At 36.7% G+C, this 13,953-nt stretch overlaps 1 protein-coding gene across 3 annotated transcripts in view; it reads left to right on the top strand.

Annotated features, from left to right (window-relative positions):
- myo1cb (myosin Ic, paralog b) overlaps positions 1-13,953 on the top strand; it is a 65,291-nt gene that overhangs the window by 26,434 nt on the left and 24,904 nt on the right. The window contains exon 1 of one of the 3 annotated variants that reach the window (XM_073817205.1): positions 4,706-4,954. The exons of the other annotated variants lie outside the window; for them this stretch is intronic. Within the exon in view, the coding sequence (XP_073673306.1) occupies positions 4,937-4,954 (18 nt within the window). The 5' untranslated portion in view covers positions 4,706-4,936. Of the gene's footprint in view, positions 1-4,705; positions 4,955-13,953 lie in introns of those variants that run through there. 3 annotated transcript variants of the gene reach the window in all.

The following is a 13,953-nucleotide window of genomic DNA, read 5'->3' as shown; positions in this document are numbered from 1 at the left end:
TTTCCTGATGTTGTATGTCTTGCTTTTTTTTTTTTTAAGGAAATGTAGTACTTTTATTTAACAAAGATTCATTAAAAAAGTTTTTTAAATTGTAATATTTCACAATATTTGGAAGCCTGTTTTCACCACTATTATTATTTTTTTAAATGAGGTAATTGCAACTTTTTATCTCACAATTCTGACTTTTTTTTCTCACAATTGCGAGTTCACGCCTCACAATTCTGAGTTTTTCCTCAGATTTTTGTTTACTCAGAATTGTAAGATATAAACTTGTAATTCTGAGAAATAGTCAGAATATATACTCACAATTATATAAACTATATATAAACTCAAAACTGTGGGTCATAATATCAGAAATGCAAGACATAAACGTGCAATTCTTAGAAATAAAGTCAGAATTGCGAGATATAAACGCGAGATATAAACTCATTTTTCTCCAAATTCTTGCAATTCTGACTTTACATAATTGCACTTTTTTTTTTTAATATTTTGACTGGAAACAAGACAAAAAAATATAAGTAAGAAAAGCATTTTTTGCAGTGTATATTCTAAGTCTTCTGAAGTCATCCGTAACTTTCTGTGAGAAACAGACAAACAATTTAATTTATTATTTTATTATTTATTATTATTATAATGAACAAATCATTCTGTTGAGTCAACTCCTTTAAGTGAATCGATTAATCAGTTCACAAACAGTTCACAGTTTGAATGATTCATTCATGAATTGAACTAATTCAGTTTTTGAGTTTAATCCACTGATCCTACCACAGCAATCAACAGTCCATTTTAGGGGAATTCCGCAAGTAAACAGTGACTTAAATTAGGTCTGTTTGTTACACAAATATATTGCATGGCTTCAGAAGATATGTAATATTGTGCATGACTCATACTTTTGTTATGCTTTTTAAGTGTTTTTGTGTCATAATCTTCATTTTGAGTCATAAAGTCAGAATTGTGAGAAATGAACTCACAGTTCTGAGAACATATCAGTCTTTTTCCCCCCTCAAAATTGGACTTTATAACTCACAGTTGCAAGTCTCACAATTCTGAGAATAAAGTCAGAATTGCATGACCAAAAATTCAGAATTGTGAGATATAATCACACAATTGCAAGAAAAAAATCTGAATTTTGACTTTTTATGAGGAAATTCTTAATAACTCACAATTGCAAGTTTATATCACACAATTCTGATTTTATAACTCACTGATTGATATTGATTTAAACACAGTGACCTGAGTTCATATCAATTCTAAGAAAAAAGTCTTATGAAAATCAGAATTGCAAGTTATAAATTTGTGAGTTTTGTCTCACATTTCTCGCAATTATATACGTTTACATCATGCAATTCTGAGAAAAAGTTTTGTTTTTTTACGTTTGTCGCAATTCTGACTTTATAAACTTGCAATTGAGAATTATATCACAAAATTCTGAGAAAAAAGGTCTTAAAGTCAGAATTGTGAGATTTAAACTTGCAATTCTGATTTCATTTCTTAGAATTGCAATTTATATCTCGCAATTCTGACTTTATAACTTGCAATTGCTTTATTACTATTCAGTAGGGCTGTAGCTATCGAATATTTTAGTAATCGAGTATTCTGCCGAAAATTCCATAGATTAATCGAGTAATCGGATAAAACATGTTTGCTTAATTAAAGAGCAATATTAAATATACAAGAGAAAATAAGACGGGTTTCTTAAAATCTACATTTTTATTTTTTTAATGCATAGTATGCAACAATATTCCATCTAAAATAAGCATTTAGTTATTACCAATTTTTACTGTCTGTGCTTGTACTGTGAACAATAACAAAGTTGACTGAGATGAATTAAGTTATATAAATTCTGGGTTTAAAATAAAGCATTTTCTGAGAGACAAAAACAAATAAAAATAACTTTCAAATTACTTTTTTTAAATTATCAAAACTAAGGCATACATTAAAATAAACTGTTATTAGTTATACAAACACTGCCTTTAAGTCTTGCAACTTAACTTTTAGAACTAACAGTTAAAAGTTTCACAATCTACAGCTCACCCTGGTGAAAAAAACAGCTAAAACCAGCCTAGGCTGGTTGGCTGGTTTTAGCTGGTCAACCTGGCTGGTTTTAGCTGGTCATAGCTGGAAGGCAGGCTGGTTTTAGAGGGGTTTTGGCCACTTTTCCAGCCTGGCCAGGCTGGGAAACCAGCTAAAACCAGCTACTTCCAGCTTAAACCAGCTAAGACCAGCGTTTTAGTTTGAAAACTCCGGTGTTGCGTTTCAGTGTAAACGGACCAAAACGGAGACTTTTGAAAACGATGGCGTGGCTGCCCACATTCTCTCCGCGTATCCTTGACGACCGTGTAAACAATAACATCATGCTCGTTGCTGTAGCCATAGATATGTATAAGTAGATTCCCTTTTGACCGCTCCAAGCACGTCCTCCATCTTAACAACAGGGATCTATCTATACTTATCTATGGTTGTACATGCATGAATGGTCATATGGCGTTTTCGGCTGTGTGGTGTAGACGGAGATCCGCCGTGCGTTAAATTATAAAATTACCGCCAACTCCTTCCTTGCGTTTTCTTTCACTTTGTAAGCGCATTCTCACACAAACATAATCATTGCGAAAAAACGAGACGTGAGCTATAAAATTTATTAAAAGAGGCTTCGAGGCAGAGGAATTTGCCTCGATCATTTTTTGTAATCGAGTTACTCGAGGAATCGTTTCAGCTCTATTCAGAATAGTTAACAAAAAGTCAGTAACCTTGTTTTTATTTATTTTTTTATTCAGTGGTGGAAACAGGCTTCCATTTTTTTTATTTGAACCAACCTCAAACTTCTGAATGGGAGTGTAAAAACAAACTAAAATGTATGCACTTTCACCTAACCAGCAAACTTTAGCAGCAAAACAGCAAAACTATAGTGCATAGTGAACTGTAAATAAATATACAAAATGGCATGCTGCAGTAAAATTCTACATGTGAAGGAATGTATTCTGTAGATTGAGTAATACAGAGAGAGGAAGTGAAGGGCAGGGGCCTTTAAAGTGGCTAATATGAGTATAAACGGGGTGAGAGCACAACAGGCATGCAGGGAAAAAAGCCAGTTTCCATTACTGATTTCCCACGGATGTCATTTGACCACTTTAAGGAATAGAACGCCCCACATAACAAACAAAACCTCAAAGTGTTTGTTTCTCCGCCAAGAGGGCCATGTGAGGATGTGCGGGTCCTGTTCTTACAGTGACCTGAACGGTGACTGCTGTAAGCCTCTTTAACCTGTCTGTGTTTAACACAGTGGATGGTGTTTATGGCATTTCTCATTGTCATATTTGGCTTAGTTCTAAGAACAGTAAGGTGGAGCACTAACAAATTGCAGTATTGCCCAAGGTTAAAAGATAACAGTAAGACCGCTTTTGAAAGATGCATCAAAGCGACCCGGATCAAACAATGAGACGATTAAGAAACGGCTGTTTATTTATCCCGTTTCTTAGACGACCATTGTAATCCATTGACGGTCATAAATTCATAAAGTTTTGAGTAGTACACACATGCTGATAGAAAGGTGTGCACACAATGAGCAGGTTGCAAGCAAAGTCATAATGGCCGGTGACATACTTCTGACTTTCCCCGGGCTTCCTACACCCTAAACCTGTAATGTCAGTGTTCCCAGAGAGAAAGAAAGAGCAACTCACACCGTCTGGAAAATATTACTCAGATTCCAACAGGCGGGGTCTCCGATTATGTTGGCATAAGTGGGAAAGGGAGCGAGGGAGAATGAAAGATTGATAGGAACGAAAGAACGGAGGAGGATTTATACGACTCACACGGTGTGCAATGCTGCAAGCCTGTATTTTGCAACTTATATTAAATCCAGAGCATTTCTCTAAGCTCCTCTGTCATTTGGAGAGTCCAGTAGAGGGCGCTGCTTAGTTTGTGGCTAGTAGTAGTGACCTTGGTTAAGGTTTTACCTGAGTGCTTTGTGGAATGAACAGGTGGTGTGTTGTGCTCTTACTGAGTGGAAAGGAGAAAGCAAGGTGTGTCTAAATATATTAACCCTTTGTCATGCACTCAAAAGACTCAAAAGTGTTGATGCACAATTATCAATTATCAGGGTGCTTTCGTAAGACTTTCTCAGCTTTGTAAATATTGCTTTTCTGGGTTTTATCTGTTTCTGCATCTGTTTATCAAACAGACACTACAGTCATAAATCAATACGTTAAGGTGATACACCTTAGGTTGTAAATTCATAAAGTAAGTGAGTGTGACTTGTGCACTGTAAAGTGCACTTAGCCCATTTTTCTTCCTCTGGCTGCTGAGCCAAGTTTAAGTACGTCAATCTTCCTCTTTGACAGATCCCTATCTGAAATCTGCCTTAAATCTGCTTCAGCATGCACTGGGGCAGCGAGGAAGGAGGAGGAAAATTCACTTGGTGTAATCACTCGCTACATTTCATCCAACATGCAATGCTAGTTACTGAGTATCCAGAGTTCCCAGTTCATTGATTCCTCGAGTCTGTCTACACAAGACGTGTTCCAATGCAGTTTCTTATGATTTTTGCTTGTAGGATTTTCGAAAACAGCCACAGGCTGGTTTTTAAGGACAGGCATATGCAGGGCTACTACGGGGGGGCTGGAAAGTTTTAGCTTGTGCTGTAAATCCCATTGCAGGCAGACAGAGCAAACGAGTCGAAGGAGGCATAGAGGGGGAGTGTGTCACTTTTCAGAAGGACTGACTCGTGCCTCCGCAGGCAACGAGGGGGGAGAGAGGGAGTGAGAAAGAGACGCAGGAAAGGAGAGGAAAGTTAAAGCTAAAGAAATGGCAGCTGGGACGCTCCCACACATGGTGCAGAAGAAGTTGAAATAACAAGCTCGGCACACTTTCTTAAACAAGAGTGTTTTGGAAATACTTGTAATTCATATACTTACAGCAACAAGCTGCGAAGACTGGGAAGATGAAGTATCGAGGCATGGTAAGAACCACAGCATGCTCTATACTAAACAAAAGCAGCTGGGAGATTTCTGCAGTGTCAGTCAGGGTCTTGTGAAAGTGAAATATGTGGTTCTGGACCAAAGTCATCAGTTTGGTTTGTGCTTAGATTATGTAATGATTTGCTAGCACAACTGGAATGTAAGTATCACAGGGAATCTTCGATTTTAAATTAATTTTGACCTGATTTTGCAGGCAAAATGGATTTTATAATATATAATACTGATAAGTAGAGAGTAGGGTGGTCATTATTATCCATCTATCTATCTACCCATCTACCTACCTCTCTATCTCTCTCGTATGTGTATATATATATGTATATATTTGTATACATAGCAGGGGTGTTTCCTTCAAGGAGGCAAGTGAGGCAGTCTCTCCTTAAAATAATGGATGAGAATTTTTTTTTATACAATAAACAGTGTATAAATCACTCGTTTTTCTAAATAAACATTGTCCAACAGTGAAATCAGCAGGTAATGTTACAGCGTCTCTCTCGCCTCCCCTGAGTCCACTGAGCTTTAACAGACCCGCTATAGCGTGTGGTGAGTTTGGTGGGGGTTAATTGAGAATAAATGGGGGAAGTCATGTGAAAGGAGGCGATGCCTTTATCGCGATATGATTGGATATGACTGGCTATGTTCAGCTGTGATTTGTTCATGCGATAAATCCTGCCTCGTGTGTGCATGTTCTGAGTTTGTGAATCAGTCTAAATGAACAATATAATGGCGTTCATGCGAAGTAGTAATGACGTTAAAGTAAACAAACAACTCACGCACTTAGAACCACTTTGTTACGTCAAAATAAGACTTATTGTTTTATTCCAATTTGTACATTATAACACTACACATACATTAGAGGTGGCACGGTACATGAAAAACAACCGTATTTTTGTGGCTTAATATTCAGGCACGCATTAAATCTAGTTTTGATTTATTCAACCAAAATTCAGCTAATTCTGTGACTTTTATGACTGGATTCCGCAAATCCGTCCACATCACTGAAATAGTAGGGCCCTATGTATATACACTGAACCACTTTTTAATTCTGCATTATCTGTTGACTGGGTTGTTCATAAGGATGAGATACTTCATCAGCGCAGGCATGAATATCAGCTGATCTCTACTCGCTTATGTGGTATATAGTGAAATAGTAATATAAATAGTCAAAATCACTTTCCCTCTGAAAAAAGGATTTGGAGTTTGTCTGTCCTATCAGGTGCTGATCCTATCTTGAGACCCTCTTTTATTCCGGACACTCTGACTATCAGTTTCTGTGTTTATGCCACAGTGTCATCTCACAGTGGAGCAACCTCTGGCTTTGAACCAGCAGCAGTCACTGTCGAATTCCAGGCTAGAAAGAGAGTGAGAGAGATAATGAAACTGGCGTCTGTCATTGGGCCATTCCACCCTGTTACATTTCTTCCTGTCTCTGTCATCCGCGACCTTCCTCTTAACGCCGACAGAAACTTCAAGAACAAGTACTAAAGACCTCAAGATAAAGACCTTATCATATGAGCTTTGGCTTTCTGAGGCTTTTCAGCTTTCACTTATTCAGTGTTGTTATACGCTATACGAGTGTCGCTCACAGAGCATCATTTCACATTCAAATAAACACACCTTGCGGTCAGCAGTGCTTAAGATGTGATCGAATTTCTGCACTTTTCATCATAAGCAAATTAACTGCAGGAGTTTGATGAATGACTGACTGTAGATTTATGGTATCTGTTGCAGTTTCACTCGAGATTCCTCTGAATTGCTAAACAGCTGCATCGCTCACAGGAAGAGCCAGATCTCAGGCAGAGGAAATGAAGTTTACATAATGACATGCTGCTCAGAATAACTGAGAAGATGTGAGATACTCAGGCTTAAGATATTAAAGGATAACTATTGCCAAAATGCAACCTGGGCTGTTTTTTTTTTTTTTACTGTAAACGAGACAAACATATATTTAAAAGCATAATTACGACAAACGAGCCGTTTTTGAGATTGACCGTGATTTCGTTTTGTGGTCAATGGCCGGTGAACGGGAGTACTAAGGGCATAACTTTCCCATCAAAATCGATATTTTTACAACACTAAGAAGGCTCGACACACCATGACACTTTGCTCGAAGTATCGCCTGGGTCTCTACACATGAACTCGAGCATTGAGAACATTGTTTGTGTACACAGAGTTTACTAAAAAGAAAGGTTTTGAATAACTCACTTTCACTGTTTGAGTTTCCGCTCGCGGCCGTCTTGCCAGTCAAGAGGTGTCGATCTCCGAATGCGAATGAATGGACTCCATAGGACGAAATATTAGGCTTATATGAGGCTCTTTTTACAACTAGAAGGTTAATATTGTTTTTCACTTGTGACAAAACAACGAATTAGCCGTGCATTTATATGGAAATATGCTTTAGGAGCTATCCATCCTTGCACTCGGAGATCGACACCTCTTGACTGGCAAGACGGCCGCGAGCGGAAACTCAAACAGTGAAAGTGAGTTGTTCAAAAACTTTCTTTTTAGTAAACTCTGTGTACACAAATAATGTTCTCAATGCTCGAGTTCATGTGTAGAGACCCAGGCGATACTTCGAGCAAAGTTTCATGGTGTTCGAGCCTTCTTAGTGCAAAAGTTATGCCCTTAGTACTCCCGTTCACCGGCCATTGACCACAAAACGAAATCACGGTCAATCTCAAAAACGGCTCGTTTGTCGTAATTATGCTTTTAGATATATGTTTGTCTCGTTTACAGTAAAAAAAAAAACAGCCCAGGTTTCATTTTGGCAATAGTTATCCTTTAAGGAAGGCCATAGCTATACATTTGTAGTTGAGAATACTGTAAATACTGTGGTGGTTCAATAAGCAGTTTACACTTGTCCAGGCTCATGCTCTTCAAATGCCCTCTGGACATGAATGTCTCGCATTGTCTAGCAGGCTGGAATGAAGGGTAACTGGTCACTTTATATATTATCCAGGTCAAAAAGTATGTGTTTGTGAGTTAAGCATGTGGAGGGGGGTGCATTGCATATGATGTAATACTCTTCACCTGTTTAGGCAGAGCCAGTCACACCTGTCTGTCAACTTTCCCCCTGAAGTTTGACAGCCACCCGCTGACTTTCCGCTAACAGAGGCCCTTTAACGCAAGGATGGCCATCGACTCAGCAGACTGGCGAGAATTACAATACCACCCATGGAATTTCTCGCCATCTGTGTGGCGGTAATTAAAGACGCATTGTAAGTCATCTTCTTTGAAGATTTATTGATGAATATTGCTTAATTAGAGGATGATATAACATGGGGCACAGCAAGGCTCATGCCGGGATCTTTGTATCTCAGCTTTTGTTTGTTTTAAGTGCTTAGAAGTGTTTCATTGGCAATTTCATGACTATGAACAATTGCAGATATGCAAAATATGGGCAGAAAAATGTTAAAAATGTATTTCCTGCCAGAACATTTGCATGAATCGAAGCTGCAGGAGTCTGAACTTTTTACAGTTTCTCTAAAAACGAAACAAAACAAAATATCCCACACTTCCACTTACACATGGGTAAACTGATAAAAGCTGTCAAAAATAAACAATGTAAGGCAGTAAATATGTAAATAGTTCCCCTGTTTTAATGTATTCTTAAAGGGATAGTTTACCCAAAAATAAAAATTACTTACTTGTTTCAAACCCATAAGACCTTTGTTTATCTTCAGAACACAAATTAGTAGGGCTGCATTCAACTAAAGATTTTTTTTTGCTCGTCTAGTAGTCGATCGATTTAAGCATTAGTCGACTAATTGCACGTTTATTAATAAACCATTTGAATCATAATACTGAGCCTTTAAAGAAGTAGTTCAATTTCAGAACAAAAAGTTTACAGATAATGTACCCTGTTGTCATCCAAGATGTTCATGTCTTTCTTTCTTCAGTCATAAAGAAATTATATTTTTTGAGGAAGACATTTCAGAATTTATCTCTATATATTGGACTTCAATGGTGCCTGTTAGTTTAAACATCCAAAATACAGTTTAAATGCAGCTTAAAATGGCTCTAAATGATCTCAGCCAAGGAATAAGGGTCTTACCTAGCGAAACAATCTGTACTATATATTAGGGATGCACCGAAATGAAAATTCTTGGCAGAAACCAAAGACCGAAAAAGAGGAAACCAAGGCCGAAAAACCGAAACACCGAAAGAATTATGCCAATTATTAGTACCATTGCACTATGACTGTGTACTAATCTTACTAAAATCAAGGCATTGCAATTGCATAAATTAATATTAAGTTTCAAAGAATAAATCAATTATATTAATTTAAACAATTATTATCAATCAAGTATTATATTACTTAAATAACATATACATATATTTTACTGCCTTCGTTTAAATTGTTTGTTTAATAAAACACATTATCTCGTGGATCCATCAGGTCACATTTACAACTCTACGTGTTTCTCTTCCAGCAGGAGGCGCTGTCAGAATGGTTCACAAAGCAGCGCAGCAAATGACTTTGAAAAGTGCAGCGCTCATATTTATTCAATGAATAGCCTTTTGAAGTTTCATCGCAATTCTTTCAGTCCCCACATTTAAGACCACCTGAAATTATAATTAAGACGTTCTTAACCCCTAATAACACTGCAGTCATCAATGAAAATTAAGAGCTTTATTTAAGACTTTCAAAAACAAACCTTACATAAAATACGTTTCTTTTTATTTATTTTCCCACCATGTTCGGGGCACAAGAAAAATATTAGGGGACTAAATTAATATCAGCATATGAAGTAAAATCGTCTCTCATTGTCTCTGAGAGAATGCACGTCAGATGCTGAAAGCACTGCCAGGTTTTACTTTCACTTTAACATATTGCGCAGTTTTCACGTTGCTTGTGTGATATCCATTGGATCACCTCCATGGTTTAAAACATAAATATTTATAAAAATACAGTATATAGAAAAGACATCTTTGAAATATTGTGAAGTAACACCAACCTAAAGTATGTATGTATGTATGTATATGTAATCTGGGTCAATACAGTTAGGATATGTAGAAAAACTCCCATCTCATTTTCTCCTCCAACTTTAAAATCATCATAGACCAGCCGTTAACTATCTCTCTGTGTGACTTCGCCACTTCCTGGATATTTGTTTCTTTATTTTTCCTGCAAGTAATAAGTCTAAGCCTCTTCTCGCCGACTAATGGTTAATAGACTATAAGGGGGCAGCCCTAAAAAATAAGGATATTTTTGATGAAATCTGAGAGCTTTCTGATCCTGCATAAACAGCAGCACACCACAATCAAGGCCCAGAAAGGTAGTAAGGGCATTGATAAAATAGTCCATGTGTCCACGGGTTCAACTGTAATTTTATGGAGCTACGAGAATACTTTTTTGTGCACAAAGAAAACAAAAACTCGACTTAATTCAACAATTTCGTCTCTTCCGTGTCAGTCGACATGCATTCACAAGAATACCACGTTGCGTTGCTGTCAGGGTCAGAAAGCTCTCGGATTTCATCAAAAATATCTTAATTTGCATTCTGAAGATGAACAAAGGTCTTATGGGTTTGGAATGACAGGAGGGTGAGTAATTAATGACCAATTTTTCATTTTTGGGTGAACTATCCTTTTAATATATATATATATATATATATATATATATATATATAAAGTTTTATTTAATGTGTTGGATACAGTAAGAGTGACCAGACTTGAAGAAGCACCTTCATAGATGCATTCATCATAGTTTTTAATGTGTGCCACTCCACAAGCATCTGGGTGTCTCCACCCCTTGTTCTTTTCCTGAGGAAAGAAGAGAGAGGTAACAAGTGAGCCAGATGACTCAATCAGGATGGAAACAGTTGGTAACCTCAAAAGCTTCAAATCATAAGCAAACAGACAAGATGTGCTTTTCTTCTCCACCGTTCTCCACTCTTCCCAGTGAGAAGGGGAAACGTTCATGACTTTGCTCTGGAGATCTAGGAATGTGCCCTTTATCCACTGCCTTCATTAATTAGGAAAAAAATGCACAATACATTCTTCTCTTCTTCATCATCCTCCAGAGTTGTTAACTGGACGGAATCACTGACTTGTCCTTAGAGAAAATAAAATACTGGAGTGTTTGGTTTGCATTCACTCTTTCGAAAAATCAATCTTTGTAATCAAAGCTCCAGTCCCTATCCGTCTGTTTCCGAAGGCCGCTAATGTCGTCTTGCAATGTGAGAAGTGCTGACGAAGGCAGCTTGACTAGGCAGATCTCCCTGACGCAGCTCTGCTTGCAAGAACCAAGCGAATCAGTAGGATGTTGGAAGGTCATGCGAAAGGCAATTATTGTTCACAAAGAACAAACCGCTCCCTCTTTGATCTTTATTTTGCAGAGAAGGTTAGTGAAATGGAGAACGAATCATTTGCCAACGGCCGTGTCTAGAGTCTTTCAGTCCAGGATTTGGAAAATGTGAGCGCATGGCAAAGGCGCGTAGCTTGCCTTATAGACCTGCATGTTTAGGGAAGGGGAGTAGGGGTGGGATAGAAAGAACAGGAAAGTAAATTTAAAAAGAACAATGCCATAATGGAGCCTGTTTCTGGAGAAAGTAGCTTAGGAAGGAGACTTGCGGGGGGATAAGGGTCTGCTTATGTCTGGTTTGGCATAATTATCATTTTGAATGAATGGTTAGATTTGTTTATGTTGGCTTTATGTTGGCAAACATGCATATAGAACCATTTCCCCTGTTTTTCATCTAACGCTCACTTAAAAAAAATGTATTTAAAGGAGTAGTTCCCTTTCAGAACAAGAATTTACAGATAATGTACTCACCCCCTTGTCATCCAAGATGTTCATGTCTTTCTTTCTTCAGTCGTAAAGAAATTGTTTTTTTGAGGAAAACATTTCAGGATTTCTCTCCATTTAATGGGCTTCTATGGTGCCCCCAAGTTTGAACTTCCAAAATGCAGCTTCAAAGGGCTCTAAACGATCACAGACGATAAAGAACTTATATCTTATATTGCGAAGCGATCAGTTATTTTCTAAAAACATTTACATTTTATGTACTTTTTAATCTCAAATGTTCGCCTTGCCAAGCTAGACAAGACAAGCATTTGAGGTTAAAAAGAATATAAATTGTCTTTTTTTTTTTTTTCTTCGTTTTGCTAGATAAGACCCTTTTTACCTCGGCTGTGATCGTTTAGAGCCTTTTTAAGCTATATTTTGGAAGTTCAAATTCTGGGGCACCATAGAAGTCCATTATATGGAGAGAAATCCTGAAATGTTTCACTCAAAAAACACAATTTCTTGGATGACAAGGGGGTGAGTACATTATCTGTACATTTTTGTTCTGAAAGTGAACTACTCCTGTAATAAGAATGTTAAATGTAAGTTATAACAAATCTCAGAATAAATGTATATTTTTCATGCTGTGTATTATGTTGTGATTACTTAAATCATTTAATAATAAATGAATTAAATTTAAAATGGCTGCCCACTTTCTCACACAACATCGAATGGAGAGTATACTTTGAAAGGCTATGCATCTGACTGAATGTACACTAGACACTCAGTGTATGCGTACAAAAACAAAGTATCCTTTGGGCTTAACTGTTTGGGTTAGGGTTTCGTCATTAGCGGCCATAACACGAAAATAATTATGTCCCTAAATCTAAGTAAAAGCAGATCTGTATTATCCAACTGTCTTGGAGTACGTACAGTAGCTCCATTGGAAATGATCTGTCAAAGGGCAGGACATATTATGCTTGAGCTGGCCAGCAAATGATGTCACGGTCTGTCTAGCCAGCGTGTTTGGTTTGGATTTTGACTCCACCACCGATTATTAACTGTCAGCTCTTTGTCACTGCTGTAGAATATGCACACAAAACAAGAGAGACAAACAAGCAGATATGATTAGAGAGCAAATTGCAGGTTAGAGACCTAGTGAGTCAATGTATAGAAAACCGCCAATCCGGAAGTGACATAACGTGAAAGAGCGCGGCCAATTTAAACAATAAGAAAACAATTGATCGCAATGACAGTTCGGATGCTGAGGAAATTGTAAATGTTTATTCATGCTCGTATGACGGACCACAATTGTGCAATTATGAGTCTGCTAAGCATTATTCTAATAGTAATTAAACTTTATCCGTGCCGTTGATCCTGCTGACCACAAACTCGACTATAAATTAACTTTGCTAAGAGATCTTTGTGCCAGCACAAAGAGAGAGAATAGCTATTTATTCCTTTTACTTCACAATAATTAAAAATAATAATAAACGTCAACACAGAGAGAACAAACTTCACACAGATGTTTTTTTATCTTTTTAAACTACAGAATGTGTGGAAATTAAATCTATAGGACTAATAGTGAAAGCAGAGACGTTATTGATCACACTTTGGTTTCTATTTTAGAATGACATTAAAAAGTCACCATAGCGAAAATTTTGCTTTTATTATACACTACCAGTCAAAAGTTTTTGAAAGAGTTTTCTTCTGCTTCCAAGCCTGTGTTTATTTTATCCAAAATACAGCAAAAGCAGTAATATTGAAAATAATATTAATATTTAATTATTTAATATTTAATTAATATTAATATTTTTTTATTATTATTATTATCAATATTTAAAACAGTTGAGTAGATTTTTTTCAGGATTCTTTGGAAAAAGCTTTTGTTACATTATACACTATACTATTCAAAAGCTTGGAGTCTGTAAATTGTTGAAAATTAATATTTTGATTTATAGCAAGGATGCTTTAAATTGATCAATTGAATGATTGAATTGATGAAGACATTTATAATGTTACAAAAGATTTTATTTCAGAGAAATACTGTTTTTCTGAACTTTCAAAGAAACCTGAAAAAATCTACTCAACTCTTTTCGACATAATAATAATAATAATAATAATAATAATAAAAACATTTTGAACAGCAAATCAGAATATTATAATGATTTCTGAGGATTACGTGAGGATTACGTAGTAATGATGCTAAAAATACAGCTTTAAATTCACAGGGATAAATTACATTTTAAAATA

Source organism: Garra rufa, chromosome 14 (assembly GCF_049309525.1).
Source record: "Garra rufa chromosome 14, GarRuf1.0, whole genome shotgun sequence".
NCBI lineage: Eukaryota > Metazoa > Chordata > Actinopteri > Cypriniformes > Cyprinidae > Garra > Garra rufa.
This window is presented reverse-complemented; position numbering and strand designations above follow the sequence as displayed.